General features: G+C 44.7%; 1 protein-coding gene and 1 long non-coding RNA gene across 4 annotated transcripts; both read left to right on the forward strand.

Moving 5' to 3' along the window:
- Positions 1-697: 697 nt before the first annotated feature.
- On the forward strand, positions 698-17,185 carry caskin2 (CASK interacting protein 2). Of its 2 annotated transcripts, XM_077619004.1 has the most exons (22): positions 698-1,006; positions 3,117-3,288; positions 7,020-7,071; positions 8,830-8,927; positions 8,995-9,140; positions 9,203-9,298; positions 10,283-10,413; positions 10,478-10,586; positions 10,770-10,878; positions 11,238-11,332; positions 11,430-11,547; positions 11,777-11,893; positions 12,925-13,076; positions 13,142-13,208; positions 13,296-13,399; positions 13,479-13,589; positions 14,059-14,160; positions 14,239-14,377; positions 14,538-14,731; positions 14,807-16,046; positions 16,109-16,364; positions 16,478-17,185. In XM_077619004.1, exons 2-22 carry the CDS (start codon positions 3,195-3,197, stop codon positions 16,569-16,571), a joined length of 3,624 nt encoding a protein of 1,207 aa, XP_077475130.1. In that variant the 5' UTR covers positions 698-1,006; positions 3,117-3,194; the 3' UTR covers positions 16,572-17,185. The 2 variants fall into 2 exon arrangements, with proteins under 2 accessions (XP_077475130.1, XP_077475131.1); XM_077619005.1 differs by lacking the exon at positions 11,777-11,893.
- Positions 17,186-19,482: 2,297 nt separating this feature from the next.
- Positions 19,483-21,266, forward strand: LOC144088546 (uncharacterized). 2 transcript variants are annotated; one of them, XR_013304896.1, is made up of 6 exons: positions 19,483-19,753; positions 20,335-20,399; positions 20,476-20,554; positions 20,630-20,830; positions 20,906-21,090; positions 21,170-21,266. It is a non-coding gene; the product is annotated as an uncharacterized LOC144088546 (long non-coding RNA). The 2 variants fall into 2 exon arrangements; XR_013304895.1 differs by having other exon boundaries at positions 19,485-19,753; positions 20,630-21,090.
- The last annotated feature ends 15 nt before the right edge of the window (positions 21,267-21,281 follow it).

The raw sequence follows: 21,281 nt of genomic DNA on the forward strand, positions 1-21,281 counted from the left end.
TAAATAGAAGCCTGCAGAGACACCAAAGCTACTTCTGCTGGTGACAGGCCACGCCCCCACGCACATTGTCACTTATTTATATATTTATATTAGTCATCATCATTTTCATATTTACATTAACATCCTCTTTTTCTTGACATTCCCCCGTATTTTTCCCCACCATGGCTTGTTGAAAGTCTTTTTTTGCTGTCGTAATTATAAAAATAAATAAAAAGTTATTAGGGCAATACATAAGTACACATGAAATAATAGTCATTAAAAAAATAAAATATTGCTTTTTTTGATACAACTAAAACTTGAAAATTGCCCATTGAGATTACAAAAAGACACACAAAATAAAATAAAGATAAATTCAAATATTTAAATGATTAGTCTTAGAGCAAGGGTGTCTAAACTATTCCACAAAGGGGATGCAGGTTTTTGTTCCAACTGATCCAGCACAGACAGCTTAACCAATGAGGTTTCTTCTGGAACCTGTAGCACCTGAAGGCATCCATCTGATTACACTTTTAAATCACCAAGTTGCTGAAAATGTATCCTCTTCCTCTTCATCGTTTGGAAAGAAAACCTGCACCCACCACAGCCCCCGAGGCCTAGTTTGGACACCCCTGCTTTAGAACAATTCTGATTCATTTGTTGACGCTCGAATGATAATTCGGGACCAAGATGACAATCCCTAAACTTCCCCTTTGTTTTGAAAGTCCCGACTCTCCACCGGATGTTTCTCTTGTGCTACTGTGCGCGCTTGACGCCAGTCTAGCCAAAGCGAGCGAGCGAGAATGCCAGCGGCGGCGTCGGTGGCGGCTGCAGCAACAAGAAGAAGACGAGCAAGTGGCGCTCGGGCTGCCCAAAAGTTACCAAACACGCTGAAATTAACGTCCACATCGGCGGAGGAGTGAAAATCGCAAGTTTCCCAGCGAAGGAGACCGCGATCGATCGACACTTTCAGGCCGGGAATGTCGCCTCGCGGCTGGGACTTTTGAGGCAATCACAAGCGGCGGAAAAGGTACGGACAACCAACTTTCTTTCTCATGCTTCAAGCCACATTTGTACATAAGTTTCTAACACCCCCTTCTAAAACGTTGCCGTGCCCACCCTGACATGTCCGCTGAAGACTACGACCCCCCACCCCCTCCTACAACCCCCCACAAGCCTCCCTATCCTCCCTCTCGTGAACTCTACTTGCTAATCATCTTGACAGAATCACGTCAAACACCAAAACACGTCGTTTTCAGCGACTAAATCGTCAAGTGAAAGCCCCCAAAAGAACGACAAAGATTGAACTAGTGTGGGCCAGCGAGCCAAAAGTGTTGTGCGGGTGCCGAATTCCCCTTGGAAGTGTTGACATTGTTAAAGAATGTGCAGCTTGTGATGGAAGCTCAAGTGGAACGTTTCCAACATCTTCACGTCTTTTTCCTTTTTTTCTTCCCCCCTCTCGACTGTCTGAGAAGCTCCATTGCGGGGTAAAAGTGGGACAGCGTTGACGTGTGCACTTGCGGGTGACGTTTCGGCTCAGTTCGGCTCGGTTCGGCTCAGCTCGGGTCTTATGTAACGCGACGTCCCCAAACAAATGCATGTTGACACCAAAACTTTGACTTTTTTTCTTTCCTGTCTCAGCTGGACTTCAGTCAGAACGAAATGCGCCATAAACAAAGTAGGGCTGCCACGATTAATCGCCATTGAATGTTCTGCTATTTTGATTACCGGTCGATTTAAGAGACATTGTTCCATTACAATGTCTAGACAAGACTTGCTCTAACATGCCTGTTTTTACATTCAATGCACCACCAAGTTGGCATGTTACTACTTATGATGTCGATATAATGTAATAACCGTGTTTATTCGAGTATAACACGCACCCGTGTATAACGCACAGCCATAATTTGTGACTAAAAATTGCTACAAACATTTTTTTTAGTTTCAGGTCGCCATGACAAAACATTTATTCATAACATATGATACGGAAACCTGGTACAACAAACTACGACCAATATGAACACAATTCTCAAATGGGATTTACAATTTTCTAATTCGTCATCATAATATTTAAAAAAAAATTCAAAGGCTGATTCATCATCATCATCATCATCAGATTCACCAAACAATTGATTCCATTCTTGTTGAGCAAGGATAGCACTCCCTGGGCGGACTCGTTTCCCTTGAGCAACTTTTTATTTTTTATTTTTACCCCTATTACCCTATAAACCTGCCGAAAGCTATTTGGGGAGGCCTGGGTTTTTTGTAAAAGAAGGTAGATTACTGCCATCTGGCGGACAAAGACCGGTTTTACGTCTCCCATTATACACAATGGCACACCCGAACTTTGCTTCAGTTTTTTTGGGACAAAATTTTGCGCGTTACAAAAATAGATCAACAAATGTCCACTGTTCTCATTGTTTCAATCTTATTTCTTAGATTAACTCCTTAGCTGTTTTGGTACGATTGACGGGGATAGACCACTATCCCCCATCATTAAAGCTGAAAGATAATCATTCCACGCTAAATTCAAAATACGGGTGTCCTGATTGCATATTTTTGCATGCAAATCAAGTCCGAGTATGAACCAATTTTGTAGATCTGCCATTACCGTATCACGATCTGCTGCCTCGCCAGTGGCAGCCAATGAGTTAATAATGCACATTTTAAAAACTCAATATTTTTTACCCAATTCAGATCCCCTGAAATTGATATGATTGGTTCTGTTTTCAATGACATGATCAAATATGCGACACAAAAAACAAAAAAATAGGTGTTCTGTTTTATTTTGACATTCATTAAAAAATACACATTAAAAATAGCATCAATTGCAGCCAATCATTCATTCATTTTTATTGTTATCTTGGTCAGGGTCATAGGGTGCTAGAGCCTGTCTCAGCTGACTTTGGGCAAAAGGCGGACTACCCCCTAAACTGATGATCTTTTTAAGCAATCTAAATAATTTCCTCCAACAATGCACGGTTAACTAACGATCTAGTCAAATGGAGCTAAACACAAAACATTGATCAATATCTTTTAACTGTGCCTTTTTGTTGGAAAGAATGCCTTTCTTTCAAATGTTTGAAATATTTCATGAATCTGATTTCGCTGTTGTTTTTGTGTGCGTCCTGAAATATCAGCGGCGAGGTTCCACTCTTGACGGCGCTATGCGGCGCTGAGACGGCGGCGGCGTCCTCGTGCGCTCTGACGTTAGCACCATGGGGAAGGAGCAGGACCTCCTACAGGCGGTGAAGAGCGGCGACCTGTCGTCCACGCACAAACTTCTGTCCAAGCTGAAGAGCGGCAGGAACAGTAAGTGCAAAATTAGCGCCGTTAGCATGACTGGACACTCGGGGGGGTTCGAACACACGGCTCCTGGGCCAATTGATTTTTGGGCTTTTTATTATCGTGATCGTCGCTTCCGTTGTAACACGGCGCCGAAGAGCAAATGTTTCCGAACGCAATTAAAATGAAGTTCAGGTGAGGGTGCTCCCGACAAATGGAGCCGGACCACCCACCCACTCGCTCCCGACGCTAATTCCTTAATCCTGGCCGGGCGCCATCTGGGAGCCGTGGGGGGCTCTAGGAGCAGTCGCCGTCAATGGCTTCCAGTGTCTGACTTTCTGGAATTGCATTCAAATTGTTCCAAATGTAGGAAAGTTGATTTGTTTCCTCAGTTTGAGTAAGTAATAATGTGCCAAAGCTACTCCATGATGATCTTTTCGTGCTATTGATGGTAAGCGTGTAAAAGAATATATATTAAAAAATGAAGTAAATTTGAAGGAATTTCAAGAGGGAAAAAAACATGTTTAAGATGTTTACTTTTAAATCAAAGTTGCTGAGTTTTAAAAACGACAATACTTTTTTGATTGGTTTTTGGCTTTTTACATTTGAAAAATAATGGAATAAGACAATATTTACTTTTTCCCCTCTTGTTTTTCAGAAAAAATCAAAACATTAACAATTTTGTAATACGAGTGTGTATATATATATATATATATATATATATATATATATATATATATATATATATATATATATATATATATATATATTTAATTTTCTTAAATAAATAAGTTACAAATAATCAAAGAATACTACTGCCCCTCTCGGTCTTAACAAATTAGACATCAATTGCAGCCAATGAGATTTTCTTTTTAATTATTGAAGCCTTTAGAACAGCAGAAAATGTGTTGTAGTGCTTTCTTGGTTCGCTTCTTGTTCGTTGGTTATATGGCAAAGTTACTGTGCGGGCAATGTAAAAGGGCAACTCTGGGTCACATACATGTTTCCGATTGGGCGTCGGAGCCCAGCCTTCCGATCCTCGGCTGCCGTGAAGCTTCGAAAAGCCCGTTCGGGTGTCGAGAGACGCGTCGGAACTCGTCTCTTGTCTCTGACTTGCATTCTTTCTACCTTAGCTGATAGGGCAAACTAGGTTTGGTTCACCGTAAGATGGTCCGTTTTGCCAAGAATAAAACCCAAACATTTTCAACTTTGCTTCCTTTTTGTGGCAATTGACACCTCTTTTTTGGACTTCTTGAAGCCACGCTGGACTAAGGATGACATTGACTGGATATGAAAGACTTTGTGGTCCCTTAGCACGTGGCTCCGCTCTTCCCAGGTCAGCGCCTCGGGTGCCTCTCCCGTCACAAGACCGCCGTCGCGCTTTATCGCATCTCTCGTCGCTTTCAAGGCTTTCTGATTACACGCGGCTGCTCGCGAGATTTCGTTTTCACAAGTGGTTGGGTTTGGAACTTTGTGGAAATTACCGGCGGAAAGCTGTGCACTCCTTTATGCTAACTTTGAACCAACAGGAAACACAGTCACCTTAAATCCATGTGCTGTTTGCATGCTCGGAACCTAGAGGCAACCCGGGCACCAATAAGTCTGCAATTAATTCATCTAAAATCGGGCTCCTGAGATTGCTGGATAGCGGCCAGTGCTATGTAGCTTACCAAGTTTCGAGATAAATTCACCAGTGGGACTTTAATTTAGTGTCCACGAGAAGAACAACAACCAGAATGACGACTCGACGGAGCTTTGGCCTGTAGAAAACTGGATGAAAATGATGTGGCAGGAAGTGGAAAGTTGAATGAAGTTCACCAGTTGGCGTGTGCGTGTGTTTTGTGCATGAGCAAACATCGGCGTGCAAGTGCGACATTCCGAAATGCTGCCGTGCATTGACGAGCTTCGCGATCTAGACTAATTCTCGCCCCCTCCTTGCTTTCCAAATGCTCAGCGTGGAACAAAAGATGAAGACCATCAAGGTTCCCAAAGGTTCCTTCACGCTCGTGATCCCCGTCTTTCTTTCGAGGAACAGTGGAAGCTTCTGCAACGGCGCTTCTCAAATACTTGAAGACGAGAACAACTCCACAGAAGGATTCAATCTGCGAGTAGTAGCATCGGGGCCAAGGGTACTTCACCGGATGCCGCTGACCGCTCGAGGTTCTCGTATGCGTCCTTGTGACAACACCAGTCAAATCAAAGTGGGAAGTGCTATCAGATGGGTGGCTTCCGGTTCACGGGAACAATGGCGACGGTACAGGAAGGGAAGGTTGAGGTTCCGGAGAGGCCATCGCGGCAAGACCTCGCACGTGACTTCCTCACATGAGAACATAAGGGCCCTCGCGGCGTAATCAGTGCAAGCGGAACTCCACTCGACATCCTTTGGATAACTCTCCACGAACAAAGTCGACAGGGTACGGGCCCAAGTTGTGTCCGCTCAATTGGAGAACACCCACGGACAATTTACTCATCGGCTTCCATTAACATTGATGGAAACATAAAATCCATTTTTAAAAAAAAATTCTATCTGAGATATGGCTTAACAGACATGGAATCTACTTTTAGACACCGGTGGGAGGTCTCAAAACCTCACTTGCTTTGTTCTTGTCCTTTTTAGGAATGACACCAACTAAAATTGCTACTCTGCCATTATTCGTGGACGGACCACAATGCCATTTGGTATTAGACGATTGCTGCCCACCTCCCCCAGTCCAAATTTATTGGACATTTTCTGTGGTCAATGGTAGCCAAAGTTAAATTCTAAAGTGTTTTAAAGGCGTTTGAATAGCAGGAAGGTTGTTGATATGTCTCCTTCGTTTCAATGTTGTAAGTGGTCATATGCCAAATTTACAATGTGGTCAGTGTAAAAACAGTTCATTTTTCGAGCAACTCTGGTTACTCCATCTCCTTTTCAGTTGCACATTTTCGAAATACGGGGAAAACCCGCAACCTCTGAACTTTGTACACCTGGCTCACATTTTCTCCGCTTTGCTAAAATGGACGTCTTAGGTGTGAAGGAGTTTGATCCGCCGCCGGTCGCGAGCGCAGACTCGTAATGATAGCGTAAAGATCCCAGTGTGGCGCTAATTTTAGTCCTCCGCATTCTTGTGGCCCAAACGTTTCTTTTCTTGCTAGCAGAAAAACGTGGATCGGCTGCTGGCCTTCATCTCCAAGCGCAACCTTCAAAATAAAAGCCAGGTTCGGCCTTGCGTGTCCAAAGTCGGGGATTGAATTGCACTCAAAGGATCCTCCATGATTGTGATGATAATGAGGAAGGGGAAGTGAGAGCGGGCTGCGGATGTTTGGGCTTCGTTAGGAAAAACGGGTCATCGTTATCAAAGCGCCGCGACGTCACCGTAGGGAGACGCGCTCGCATTTTCATTCTGTCTGTGCATTAGTTAGGCGTTTGCTGTCTACGTTTGATCGTTTTCTTTGCATGCCCGGCAATTATATGTGGAAAAATCTCCTATCCCATAATATGGGCCGTTTTACACCAAAAAAATGTGGTAGAAATAAATTTAAAAAAAGATTGAAACAGATATTAAGGTAGAGAAGGGGATTAGTATATTTCTAAAGTCAGATATTCTGTCTTTATTCTCAGACTGTTGTAATTCTGGGATTTAAAACGGAATTCTGAGATTATAGTCAAATGTCAGTCAAGTTTCATCTCTATTTTTTTCTTCAGTGGTGCATGATTTGGTTTTTGGTTTTCCATTTTAAATTCCACAAGTTTGACTTTTGTTCTTTTCTTCTTTCAGAACTTTTAGGATCCACCAAGAGGCTCAATGTCAACTACCAGGACTCAGACGGGTAAAGACACAATGACACCTGTCCTCTCATTCGCTGCTATTGATGTCCAATCAATTTCAGTCAGTCAATGGCAGCCAATACCGAACATTGGGAAGATTGTCCATTTTTTTTTTACATTCAATTAAAGACTAATTACTATGAAGAGGCTCAAAAGATTGGGGCGAACTTGAAGTCAAGAATGTGTCTGGTGAAAATATGAATCAGAATTTTTATTTGACCATTTATTTTGGAAAATGAAGTTGTCGCAATTCTTTCTCGAACGGCATTGGCTGCCATTGATGCCGATAGATGTTGATGAAGGATAAAGGGGGACTAAAAGACTAAAATGGGAGCCCCCCTTAGATGTGGTGACAGAGACGCATTCCTAAAGCTTCTCCATGACTACGCGTCAACACGTAGCCCCCCCCAAGCCTTTAACCCTCCCCGCCGCCGTCCAATCACCTGCCGATTTACCTGGAGGGGCGGGGCCTGATGAAAGTGTGTCAGCCACTGTTTGCTGAAGAGGGTCAACGGCCCGCCCCTCATCTGCCGTCACGTAGCAAGCGGGATTTTCACAGATGATTGATTGCGCGCGGGCCGTGCCATTACTGGCGCTTTCGCCCGCGGCCGTCTTTGCTAGCGGGACCGAGTGAATGGCGGGAAAGGCGTTACGCAACGTCGCCTTTTGTCCCGTCGGGTCACGTGTCCTCGGCACACGCGCGTTAGGACACGTTACCAGAGCTTCACGGATGATGAGATCATCGAGAAACGTAATATAGCGTAATAAGTAACTCAAAGGGCTGAGCGATGTGTGGCGATAAGCGGTAAAAGGACGTGTATACTAGTGAATACAAAACGCCCACACACCTGGTAACTGGTCTAGGCGTATCTGCTTCCTTGCTCAGATGTCAAAATAAGATCAACCAATTGGTTACCGTTGACGCACGCCACTACGGATCTAATCCATTCTGACCGAGAGAGGTGGCCATTATATGAATGTTTACCTGAATAATTCACTAATCTGCTTATGAATCAGTTAAGATTTTTTATTTTTTAAAACAAAAGCGCAATTGTGATTTGAAAATTCAGTTCTTGCAAAGTCGACGGTCACTGTAAAAAAGTGCCGTTTCTGTCTAATGAGATATTTGCAAACATTTTTTTGGTATAAAATTCATAGTTTATGCTTGCAGTGTATATTCCCAGCTAAAATACCAAGCCTCAAGTAATGTAACTTTAAATAATAGCTCACTTGCCCAATTAAAATATAATCTAATGCAAGGGTGTCAAACTCGGGTTGGTTCGCGGGCCACATTAACGTCAACTTGATTTCATGCGGGCCGGACCATTTTAGATATAATATTTAGATTTTTTTTAAATGAATGGATTAAAAGAATATTCAGTTTTTTTTAAGCTTTTTAAAATATATTTTTAGATTTTACAAAATGATTTTTGAACTAAAAACACAAAAAAATGATTAAAAAATTACAATTGTTGATATAAAAGGGGGAAAATCAGGAAATGTAATGTACATCTATACTCTTCATTTTAATTTGATCCTAAAACAGAAAGGTGGCACTCATGATTTACTTTCCCGGGCCACACAAAATGATGCGGTGGGCCAAATTTGGCCCACGGGCCGCCACTTTGACACGTGATATAATGTATATAAAATATAAAAGTGATTAATGAACTAGAAAAATGCACTTGCCCACACTTTATATGAATGCGAATTGAGGGGTTTTTGTAGTAAATGCCATCTGTTTGTTTTCGCCCTGACAGCTTCTCGGCACTCCACCACGCCGCTCTGACGGGCAGCGCGGAATTGCTGGCGGCGCTGCTGGAAGCGCAAGCAGCGGTGGACGTCAAGGACAGCAACGGTAAGCTCTCGCCGTGCCTCTTTTAGCGGTCCCGGTGGTCACTGGCCGGCGTCCCATTGGCCCGCAGGAATGCGCCCGCTGCACTATGCGGCGTGGCAGGGAAAATCCGAGTCGGTGCTGCTGCTTCTGCGTTCGGGCGCGTCTGTCAACGGCGTCTCGCTGGACGGACACATTCCTCTGCACCTGGCCGCCCAGTACGGACACTACCAAGTGGTGAGCGAGCAGCTGCCGGAATGGCCAGAGGGCGCCACCTCAACTCTCTCTGTCGCTTTCAGTCAGAGATGCTCCTGCAGCACCAGTCCAACCCGTGTCTCGTCAACAAGGCCAAGAAGACGCCGCTCGACCTCGCCTGCGAGTTTGGACGCGCTAAGGTCAGCAAATCATGTCAAGAGATATGAGTTGATTTTTATTTATTTTCCCCCCAAGGGATGCCAAAATTTGAAAATTTAGTTTTCTTTGTTGTTGTTTCTGTTCTTCTCTTTGAATAGATTAGAATACAGTTTAACTTAGAATTTTTGAATACCTCAAATATAATTTTTAAACATAAGACTATGTGCTGGTACATTTGTTTTCATATTTAAAAATAACTATAAAACACAAAATATAGCAAATATACAATGAATAACCGCATTAAAAAATCTATGTGTATGAATGTTCTTTATTTAATGATATTGGTCATGTTTCTTTTTATTGATCTACTGGCCCAGGGCTATTTTACATTTCAAGATTCACAGGAAATTTACATGTTTGGGTATAGAATATGCTGTCTCTCATATAAAAATATGAAGTCCTTTTTGGGAAACAGGGTTGAAGTTCTACACCAGGAGTGTCGGACTCGGGTTGGTTCGCGGACCGCTTTAACGTCAACTTGATTTCAAGTGGGCCGGACCATTTTAGATATAATATTTAGATTTTTTAAATAAATGGATTAAAAGAACTGTATTAAAAGCCCTGAATATTCAGTTTTTTAATAGATCTAAAACAATGTTTATTTTAGCTTTTTTATATATATTTTTAGATTTTACAAAATGATTTTTGAACTAAAAACACAGAAAAAAATGATTAAAAAATTACAATTATTGATTTGAAAGGGGGAAAATCAGGAAATTTAATATACATCTATACTCTTCATTTTAATTTGATCCTAAAACAGAAAGTCGGCACTCATGATTTACTTTCCTGGGCCACACAAAATGATGCGGCGGGCCAGATTTGGCCCCCGGGCCGCCACTTTGACACATGTTCTACACAGAGGATAACGAATTTATGAATGCCTATTGTCAATTTTGAGTTCTTGATGTTTAACACTTAGCTGTCAATGTCTTCAAATCAATTGTAAATGTGTCCTGTTGCAGGTGGCTCAGCTGCTTTTGAGCAGCAACATGGTGGTGGCGCTATTGGAAGGCGAGCGCAAGGAGCCCAGCGACTCTGCGTTCACCACGCCTTTGCACCTGGCCGCCCGCAACGGCCACAAGGACGTCATCGGGTGAGGCCCGCCGCTTTCCGCGCCATCGTGTGTAAAGTCCAAACACCGACGCTTGCGCTCGCAGGCTGCTGCTAAAGGCGGGCATCGACATCAACGCAACCACCAAGTCGGGAACCGCCCTTCACGAGGCCGCGCTCTACGGGAAGACCGAGGTCGTGCGGCTGCTGCTGGATGTGAGTTTGCGTGCTAACGTGGCTAATGGCTAGCGCTGTGTCGTTTTCGCTCATCTTCGTGTTCCCTTTCAAGTCAAGACGTTGGGCTCCAGGCGGGCTGACCCACTTTTCCGCCGCTTCAAACGCGCCTCACAACTCTTTGTGTGTGTGTGTGTCTGTGTGCGATCGTGTGTGTGTGTGTAGACCGGGGTAGATGTGAACATCAGAAACACGTACAACCAAACGGCGTTGGACATCGTCAACCAATTCACGACATCACACGCGAGCAGAGACATTAAGCAACTGCTTAGAGGTTTGTCTCTAACGGTTTGCTTTTAATTTATCGACTAATCAAATATTCAAATGAATTGACTGTTTTGAAAGTCGACAACTGTTTGGAGACATTGCTCTGAACCATCTCCTAGCGTTCCTAATCCTTAATATTGTTACAGTCGTCTTTTTTTGGTCTTCTTATTAGCAAATGGTTTTTTGTTGTTGTTGCTGCATTATTATTTATTTTTTAATGAATTCTTGTTAATAATTCAAATATTAATAATACAATATTTAAAATGATAAACTAGTAAATATTCCCTTAGTTTTAGTGAATTTAAAAAACAACAATAAAAGGAATGTACTATGTATTATTTGGGCTTCTCCAATTTCCCTCCGTAGACGCCACGGGGGTCCTGCAAGTGCGAGCGCTGAAGGACTTCTGGAACCTTCACGATCCCACGGCCCTCAACATCCGAGCCGGAGACGTCATCACGGTGAGGCCGGCTCGCAACTTTGGATGTATCCATTTGCCTTGGTCCACCGATAATTAATAGCGTGCGTCCACCTGGCGTCCACCTGGCCTCCCCCCAGGTTCTGGAGCAGCACGCCGACGGGCGCTGGAAGGGTCACATCCACGATATCCAGCGCGGGACGGACCGCGTGGGCTTCTTCCCGCCTTCCATCGTCGAGGTCATCGGCAGACGCGGCGGTGAGTCTCCGTGTTGAGATCAAGCCACGCCCACATATCCACTTCATGCCCTTCCTTGCACGCTTCCCTCATGACCTTTGAACACTAATCAAGCGTTTTCCAACCACATTTGAGTCGAGGCACTTTTTGGGTCACTGACACACGAACGCACGCATGTCCTGTGTGGTCTAGTTGTGGTTTGGAAGCGCCGCTTCATTTCCCCCCCGATCCCCACCGTGTCACCCTGTAGGCGGTCCACACTACCGGCTCGCCTCCCTCCCTGTTCCACGCCAGTCCAGAGGCCCCAACTCGGCCCCTCATGGCGACGATTCCTACTCCCTGTGTGTTCCCCCCAACATGGCCGCAGGTACGGTTTCCCCCGCCACCCTCCACTTTCCCGTCATGACATCACACATCAAAACCACTATCCACTGCATTGACAGCAATAAATGTCAAATTCATTTGAACCGGGATGATCGACATTGAATAATCATGCTTCGGTGCCATTAATGACAGCCAATGAGCTTCTTAGAAGCATTGACTTTGGTAAATTGACAGAAATGAAACATCACCCTTGCCAAGAGCATGACTGCCCTCTAGTGGGTTAAACATATTTGCCATTATGAAAATACAGTCGTATGAAATGAATTGGCTCCAGAACTTTTTTGGTAACTTGAAAATTTTGTAAGTAGGGGTGTACATTATATGTAAATTCTCTAATTTGCTCCACCGTCCTCACTCAACTACCAACCAAACCATTGGTCAAAGTGTCCCAATTTTGTATGAAAGATGTGAGGAAACACACAAAAATGAGAGAAAATTATAAGGAAATGATTAATTAATTAAAGCATATGAAAATGTGCCCTGCGCCACTGAAATAGTTCCCTCCGCGGCAGTTATAATGGGAGATGTGATACCCACGTTTGTCTACCAGATGGCGGCAAGAGCCCGTTATACCTTGGCCGGAAGCCGTCCACTTTGTAGTACTATATTTTAGACTTTTACGTGTACCCTTTGTGTGTGTGAAAATATGTGCCGTGTTGCATTTGTATGGTTTTTAATCGCTTAATAAGGGGAATTGCAATCATTAATAAGGGGACCATTTAACTGAGGCAGACAGGTATGTAAGAGAGAATATTGAAAAAGGAAAAAGGCTAGTCACAATTGCAGGTGATTTCACTCGCTGCTAGAGGGAAGTGTCTACCTCAGGAGTTAAATAATCGTTCATAAAGTGTATAGAGTATAAGTCCAAATAATAAATAGACGCCGTAAAAACTGTCCCTATATATTGCAGTTCTTTGTCTATTGGGAACCAATTAATGGCGATAAATGAGATATTACTGTATTCTCATTTGGAACTCACCTGAAGTTGACTTCTCTCGTCATCTGACCGTTTAGGAGACCGCAGCAGCGTGGGCAGCAGCGAGAGCGTGGGCAGCACGCGCAGCGCCGGTAGCGGCCAAAGTACGGAGAGCAACAACAACAACACCCTCAATAACAACAATACTTTGGCCAACGCCCAGAACGGTGTCGTGCATCGTGACGACAAGGTACGACGGCGTGTACAACGCTGCTCTTTGGGACAGTTTTCCCAATTGCTATTGGTCGTTTTTAGGCGGGCCCCTTGAACCCCCTCGCTGCCGATTGTGGAGCCGCGCACTTGAGCAGGCAGCATCACGCAGGTGATGAATCATCCCGATTTCGCGCCACCTTCTTGCTGTTCTTCTCCGGCCTTCCCCTCAACTCTTTTTGTATTATTTCGACCTCAGGCGCGGTGGGCTCCCGCAGGCCCACGGTGACGGTGCAGCAAGTGGCGGAGCAGACCTTCTCCCAGCAGCAGTTTTTTCGCCCTCAGCAGCTGCTGGATGGCAAGGTTTGTCGGCTGAGGGACGGAGCCCGTGTGACGGTGATTGTAATGACGTAAGCGTTTTTTTTTTTTTTTTACGGTTGAGGACTCTGAGGCCATCTTGGAGTGGCTGAGTGACTTCCAGTTGGAGCAGTATGCGGGGAATTTCATCAGTGCCGGTTACGATGTCCCCACTATCAGCAGAATGACACCTGAGGTCAGTGGACATTTTGGAAGCTATTCAATCATGGTAGAGTGAGCAAACCGTCTGCTTTTTGCATGCGAAAATTCAAGGACTTTTTAATTTCATAGTTTGTCTCCCAACTATAATTCCTCAACCAATTGATGAGCAAATTATTGATACTTTGTTGACCTGAAAATTGACTTTGGAGTCTTCTCATTGCAAGCATCGTCTTGTTGAGTTTTCCTTTATATTTATTTTAAAAGCGCTGAAACCATTCCATTATTGTTAATATATTTTTTTTAGATTCATCTTGTTTTAATCAAAATACAAAAGGAAAGTCAATGTATTCTTTCATTCTATTTTGTACAAGTTTTACTTTCAAACAACAAAGAGTACAGAGAATATTGTCTAACACTTTATGCCAAAATCAAGCATTTGTCAAATCTTCAAAGCATCTTTAAGAATTTCAAGCATCGCTAACTTGTCGATGACTCTCCTTCAGGATTTGACGGCCATTGGAGTAACCAAGCCGGGTCACCGCAAGAAGATCTCCATGGAGATCAACAAGCTGAACATCCCCGAGTGGCTTCCGGAGTACATCCCGGTGAGTGGAGGGGGGGGGGAGCTCCGGAGAGTGTCCCCAGCGAGGATCACGCGTGATCCCAGCGCGCTTGCCTTGCAGTCGGACCTCGGCGAGTGGCTGAGCGCTATCGGCCTCCCGCAGTACTTGAAGAGACTCTCCGAGAACGGCTACGACAGCATCGCCATCGTCAAAGACTTGACGTGGGAAGACCTGCAAGAGATCGGCATCACTAAACTGGGTGAGCCCCTCCATGCATCACCCACCACATTAAATATTGACCTCTTTCTGATCCATTTCGATTTTTAATGTAAAAAATAATCAACCATTGAGCAAAATAGTAGCCTCTCACAGTTCTGATATCTGGGTTCAATCCACCCCCCATTGTCCTTACCCCACAGGGCACCAGAAGAAGTTGATGTTGGCCGTGAAGAAACTTTGCGACATCTACAGAGCCATCCTTCAAGCCGAGTCGGGGCAGGGGACGTTGCGTCGCAAGGGTCCCGGAGCTCCGCACGTGGTCTCCATTGAACCTCCAGACGGCGGGGGAGAGTGCTCGTCCCCCCGCACGCCAAAGACCATGATGACCTTCCAGGTAGGACTGGCAATCTTTGGCCACCTTCCCATGTTATGTCACTACACCCATTGAAACACATCTCTCATATTCCAGGACAGCGAGCTGAGCATGGAACTACAGTCGGCCATGTCTGGCCCTTGCTCCGACCGCGAGGACGGCCCGGTGGTCAGGAACAACCAGGAACCTCCCGCCGCTTCCTTCACGCCGCATGGCTTGGACGCCAAGGACAGGAACATTCCCGAGGGCTGGGATCAGAGATCCGTCCACAAGCAGGTTCCTCTTGGAACGGCCACCGTCTTCAAGTATCCCGCCGTCCCCGCCAAACCTCAAACGCCTCGCTCCCACGGCTCGCCGTCATCTAAAGGCTTCAGCTACCTGCGCTCTCACGATGCCGCCGCCGGAGCTCGGGAGCGCCACGGGTCTCTAGCGCCATCCAAGAAACGAGGCCACGTCCTCAACCGCTACGCCCTGTCGGACGGCGAACCCGACGAGGACGACGACGACGAGCCGACAATTTCCACCGGCAACATACCTTCATACGCCACTCTTGGTCGCAAACACGGCCGCACTCAGTCGGCGAGGGCGCAATGCGCCCCGGAAAGGGGCGCCAACGTGGGTCGCAGCCACTCTTTTGCCGTGCGGGCACGGAAAAAGGGACCCCCGCCACCTCCTCCCAAAAGATTGAGCTCGGTGAGCAGCACCACCAGTGGCGAGCTGAGCGACAGTAGCACCGCGTCGTCGTCGGGGGGCGGCGGCGTTGTGACCGACAGTCCGGGAAGCGTCAGGAGCATTGCTGCCTCCCTGGAAGGAAGCACAGAGACTCAAAATCCTCAGGAGCTAAAACAAGATACCCATTCTCAGGCGCCCCCCACCCCCGAATCCAGAGAAACCCGTGGGCTCAGTCGAGGCGAGAACGTCCAGCATGACCCCGACGCAGGCGGCAAATCGGACACGGAGGAATCCGACCCCAAAGGCTCGCGGTCCCCGCACAACAGCTCCAGCGAGTGCATCCCCTTCGCCGAGGAGGGAAACCTGACCATCAAACAGAGGCCCAAAGCCGCCTCGGGACCCCCCAGGGCCGACGCCGCCGAAGCCAAAAGCCCCGAGATCCCCGAGTTCAACCTGACGGAGTCAGACACGGTCAAGCGGCGACACAAACCCAAAGACAAGGACGAAGTGGCCCCGGGCCAGGACCAAACCGAAACCCAAATCTCGTCCCAGGAAAGAGTCCTTTCCAGGTCAGGCGCGGAGTCTCCCGTCAAACCTCCGCCGTCCCCCAAGCCTCCGATCGTGGCCCCCAAGCCCGTGCGACACAGCTTGCTGGCGGCGCAAGGTAACGTTAACTCATGTTGCACTTTTGGAATCTGGACTCACCTGTTTTTCTTTCCGGCCCAGGTGGACCCACTCCTCCTGTAGTGAATGTCAGCGTGGTCCAAAGTCTGGCCTTTGGAACAACATTGGCGCCACGGTCGCCGTCCCGCGGGGGAGCGCCGCGCCCACTTTCCCCGTCGCCCGCCGCCGTCCCGGGCTCGGCGGATCTGCCCGGAACTCAGGTGGTCCAGCAGAGACTGGACGAGACCAGCACGTCCCTGGCGGCCGCCCTCAAGGCCGTGGAGCGGAAGCTGATCCTGGACCGGGACCATGGAGACGGGTGAGTTCAGGAACTTTTCCACGCCATCTTAATCACAAAACAAAGAACAATTATGTAAATGATCTAAATAGTAAAAAGATTATCATGTAGTCAATGATTTTCTCTTTTGGCAGAGCCGACACGGTCAAGTCAGCGGGAAACATCCTGGACGACATCGGCAACATGTTTGACGACCTGGCCGACCAGTTGGACGCTATGTTGGACTGAAGGCGAAAGCCCTCCAAAATAAAAGCTCAGGAAGTGACAACCAGCAGCACTTAATCAGCAGGCTTTTGTCGCCAGACGCTAATATGAATAACAATCAGTCGGCGGCTTTTTGTACCGTACAGTAAGTGTAACGTCACTTCCTGGTCCTGAAAGATTATTTATTTTTGGCATTAACAATTCGGGCGAGGTCTGTCCTGTTTGTCTTCCTGGCCAAAAGTCATTAAAAAATAACAACAAAAAACACTGGAGCAAAAGACAAGTAACATTTTATCTTGTAAGACAAAGACGCTAATTGTTATTGGCATGCTCTTCCCTAACGCTGTGTACTTTAGCATGGCTGAATAGGATAGCATGTTTGCGTATTTGCTTTCTAAGTTAGCCGGTGTGACGGGTTGACATTTTATGGTGTCACATGGAGACGCCTCAGAAAGGGAAGTACGTATTTAAGCTTTATCTTGTGACATATTCAACCAAAGTTCTGTACAGATTATTACGCGTTTGAAATATTTTGACATGAATTCTGCACGCCGACGTGAGACTTTGGCCGTCCCATTCGTGCACGTTTGTCCTTTTGATACATGTTAATTAAAAGATAATCGAATTAAGACAACTGAGTCTTGCTTTGTGGTTTTTGTCCAGTGGCGAAAACATTGGGTCAGAACCTTATTGAGGAAATAGAGAGGAGAAATATAACTTCCAATCATTTGGTTTCAGTTGTTGCTGTGGTCCAGGGGCAAAGACATTGGGTCAGAATCTGAATTGGGAATAGGTTTGAATCAGGAGTGCGTTCCAATCCAGCACTGAGAGCACTCATCTTGTTTACCAATGGAGTTGAGGTAATGAAGAGGAAAAATATGACTTTTGATAATTTCTTCTTGTGATCATCATAGGTCCAAAAATGCTGTATCTGGATCTTTGGTGGAAACAAGTTCAAATCAGTAGTGAGTTCCAATCCACCACTTGGAGTGCTCATCTTCTTTTCCAATGGAGTTGAGGTAATAAAGAGGATTTTGTTTCAGTTGTTGCTGTAGTCCAGTGGCATAGATATTGGGTCAGATCCCAAGGTGGGAACAAGTTCAAATCAGGAATGAGTTCAATTCCATTCTTTGCAATTCTCAAATTGTTTATTGAGGTAATGAAAAGGATAAATATAACTTCCAATCACTTCTTTTCAGAAGTCACTGTGGTCTAGTGGCAAAGATATTGCTCAGAACTTGAGATGGTGAAGTTCAAATCCGGAGTGGGTTTGAATCCACTAACAGCTCTCAAATAAAGAGAGTGGGTGTTGTCTGAACTTGAACAGAGTATTTATTGTTTATGCTATATGTCATTTGGTGGAATCTGCACCTTTTTAATCTTACAAAAGTCAACATAAATTTATACTTTAAAAAGACTAAACAGCTCGCAATCAATTCAGGGTCTCACCTGCCATCTGCCCAAAGTTGGATGCAGTTGGATCCAAAAAAAAGACCATGCATTGTAAGGTTTTTTTTCTTTAAAAATGACCATGTATAGTAAGGCTTTTATTTATTAAAAAAAGACCATGTATAGTAAGGCTTTTTTTATTTAAAAAAATGACCATGTATAGTATTTTCTTTAAAAATACAAAAAAAAACGCATTGTGAGGCATTTGAGCAATAACAGTCCTATTTGACTTTATTGTATACATAATGAATTAATCTTGGCTTCTGGCTCATCCTCACAAGGCTCGTGTACGTACAAGATATTTTTTGAATGTAAGTTAAAGCATGGAGGAAATGTTCCCCACAAGTTCACGCTTTGCCTTGTTTGTTGACAGATTTGTACCGGCGCACCCCGGATTGTGCCTTCATCCAGGAGTCTCCGGCACCCCAGTGAGCAGAGGCTGACAAGGTCATGCTTTTGGACGGCTCCCACAGATGCAGGTGGATGACTTTGCCGGATGGCAAATCCTCACTGATCTGTAAGTCCGATTGTCATCGTCGTCGACATTATCACTTTGGTCACGTGACCTTTATGTCATTCACGGCGTCCAGTCTGGAAGAGCTCGCTGAGTTGGGACAGATGCACATCGTCACCGCCTTCGTCATGCCAGGTTGAAGACCGTGTCGCAACTGTAAAAAAAAATGTCATCTTGGGCAGTGTTGAAAAATAATTGTATTTGTGTCATAAAAGATGCATTAGACAATAAGAAGAGGAGCAGGAGGAGAAGAATGGAGTGCAGCCGACCAACCGACGCCGACGCCGACGCCGACTCGGCAAGTAAAGGAGCACTCGCCTCACCCCGTGACAGCCGTGGGTTTGAGCTGTGTCCCCGTCACTTAACAGATGTGGTTGTGGACGAGGGCGACTGGCAGAACAACGCCACCATGCGGTTCTTCGACAGCCGGCGGTTGTGGTGGGAATGCCAACCAATAAAGGTGTTTGGCTGGCTTATTTGAAATCCTAGCTAATAGCCAGTGTCTTTTGGTTTTTAGGCCAATTCTTTTAACTCATTTTGATGTAATGTTTAAATGTAAAATTTAATTTTGAAAGTTTTTTTTAATAAAAGGTAATTAGTCTTTTGTCGCAGGTGCCTCTCCCCGCCGAAGGTACGTCTGCGGGACGCGAACCAGCCTCCACTCGATGGTAGGCGTATGCTCTACTGTGCGTGGTAAAGTATAGTAAGGCTTTTTCATTGAAAAAAGGAGCATGTATAGTATGGCTTTTTTATTGGAAAAAAAACGACATAATACAGTAAGGCTTTTTTCTTAAAAAAACACATAGTATAGTAAGTTTTTTTTCTTTAAAAAAAACGACATAGTATAGTAAGGCTTTTTTTCTTTAAAAAAAAAACCACAGTATAGTAAGGCTTTTTTCTTAAAACGAACGACATAGTATATAATAAGGCTTTTTTTCTTTTTAAAAAAACACATAGTATAGTAAGGCTTTTTTCTTAAAAAGAACGACATAGTATATAGTAAGACTTTTTTTTCTTTTGAAAAAAACGACATAGTATAGTAAGGCTTTTTTTCTTTTGAAAAAAACGACATAGTATAGTAAGGCTTTTTTCTTAAAAAACGACATATTTCCACTTTCAATATGGCGGGGCGATGTGGGCGTGGCCTATCTTCAAGGCAGCGGTTAAAATTAAGCACATGCGCAGTGCCTCGTCTTCCCCAACAGCCATGTCCATGCTGATGGCCGTGTAGCACGCCAACGAGGTGAGGCGTCGAGCCATTTACTGGCCTAAGTGCATTTTTATCACGCTACCGGCAGATTTTTTAGGAATCAATTGAGCCAAACCGCCAACAAATCTGTAAGTTTAATGCCAGGTTGACCGCACCGTCGACGATTTAAGTTTGGGCTCTGTGCCACATGTGACAAGCTATCTTAGCATTAGCGTCACGACAACGCTTTCCATTTGACCACGTCAAGCGTCGTCTTGATGTTAATACTAAGAGAATTATAGTCTGTTTTCTCCATTGTCGAGTCGTGTATAAAAGACTTTTAGTGGATTCAAACAAAGCCGAGATATCAACGGACAGTTTGTTAGGTAACGGCTCACTCAAAAATGATGTATGTACTGATAGTTTTCACTGCGAGTGTTAAACAAATCATTTTAATCAAAAATTGTTAAGCCAACTTTCTCCTAGCTGTTAACTTCTGTCTGTATATTTAATCGCCTTGTCTGGAAAAGGCAAATTAGCACGGAGCACTCACTAACTTATTTTCATTCTTTAGCTTGATCATTTATTGTAAGATTTCTCTTTCATGCAATAATTGTTTGTGAACTCCCAAATAGCGTGGTTAAATCAAGATGCAGCTCTTCCCGTGTGCCCCAGGACACCCAAACCCTTGAGGTTAAAGGTAAAACTAATCTCATCTGTTGAATCTCCAGTCTCTGTATATGACAACTGTTGCTTTTTTTTTTTGCACACATCAGGTCCATGTCCAGGTGATCTTCCCAGGTTGCCCACTTGAAGATGATGCCTCTTTTGCATGATGTGGCGTCTCTGAACTCTGTAAGATTTCTCTTCCTGTATTAGTTGTTTGGCAACTCGTAAATAGTGTTGTTAAATGAAGTTTTCTCCGTTTAGCATCATCTTTGGTCTTCTCATCAAGGTAAAACTAGATTTAACAACAAAAATGTAAGTCTATTAGTTGAATCTCCAGTGTCTATATATGCTAACTTTTGCTTCTTTTTTTTTGCACACATCAGGTCCATTTCCAGGTGATCTTCCCAGGTTGCCCACTTGAAGATGATGGCTCTCTTGCATGATGTGGCGTCTCTGAACTCTGTAAGATTTCTCTTCCTGTATTAGTTGTTTGGCAACTCCTAAATAGCGTTGTTAAATGAAGTTTTCTCCGTTTAGCATCATCTTTGGTCTTCTCATCAAGGTAAAACTAGATTTAACAACAAAAATGTAAGTCTATTTGTTGAATCTCCAGTGTCTATATACGCTAACTTTTGCTTCTTTTTTTGCACACATCAGGTCCATGTCCAGACCTTGGAGGGTCCCCAAGTGATGCCTCATCTCTGAACGCAGTCTTCTGAGAGGTTAGTTTGTTGTAGAATATCCAAGTATTCATCCAGATCTATTTTATTGACTAAAGATGCAATTTATTCCCCCTCTTAGGAGTTCTCTGGCTCATGGTGACCAGATCCTTAAGGTAAGGAGGATCTCACTTCTTTTTTTCAGTCAGAAATTTTAATAAAAGAGATTTGAGTGTCAATTGTCTTTGTTAAAA

This window comes from Stigmatopora argus, chromosome 14, assembly GCF_051989625.1.
Source record: "Stigmatopora argus isolate UIUO_Sarg chromosome 14, RoL_Sarg_1.0, whole genome shotgun sequence".
In the NCBI taxonomy this organism is placed as follows: Eukaryota; Metazoa; Chordata; class Actinopteri; order Syngnathiformes; family Syngnathidae; genus Stigmatopora; species Stigmatopora argus.

Bases quoted from the DNA above. Each gene is read 5' to 3' on its own strand.
- caskin2 (XM_077619004.1), top strand. From the start codon at position 3,195: ATGGGGAAGGAGCAGGACCTCCTACAGGCGGTGAAGAGCGGCGACCTG. The intron at 11,894-12,924 runs GTACGGTTTCCC...CTGACCGTTTAG, and splicing joins TCCCCCCAACATGGCCGCAG to GAGACCGCAGCAGCGTGGGC. The intron at 14,378-14,537 runs GTGAGCCCCTCC...CTTACCCCACAG, and splicing joins GATCGGCATCACTAAACTGG to GGCACCAGAAGAAGTTGATG.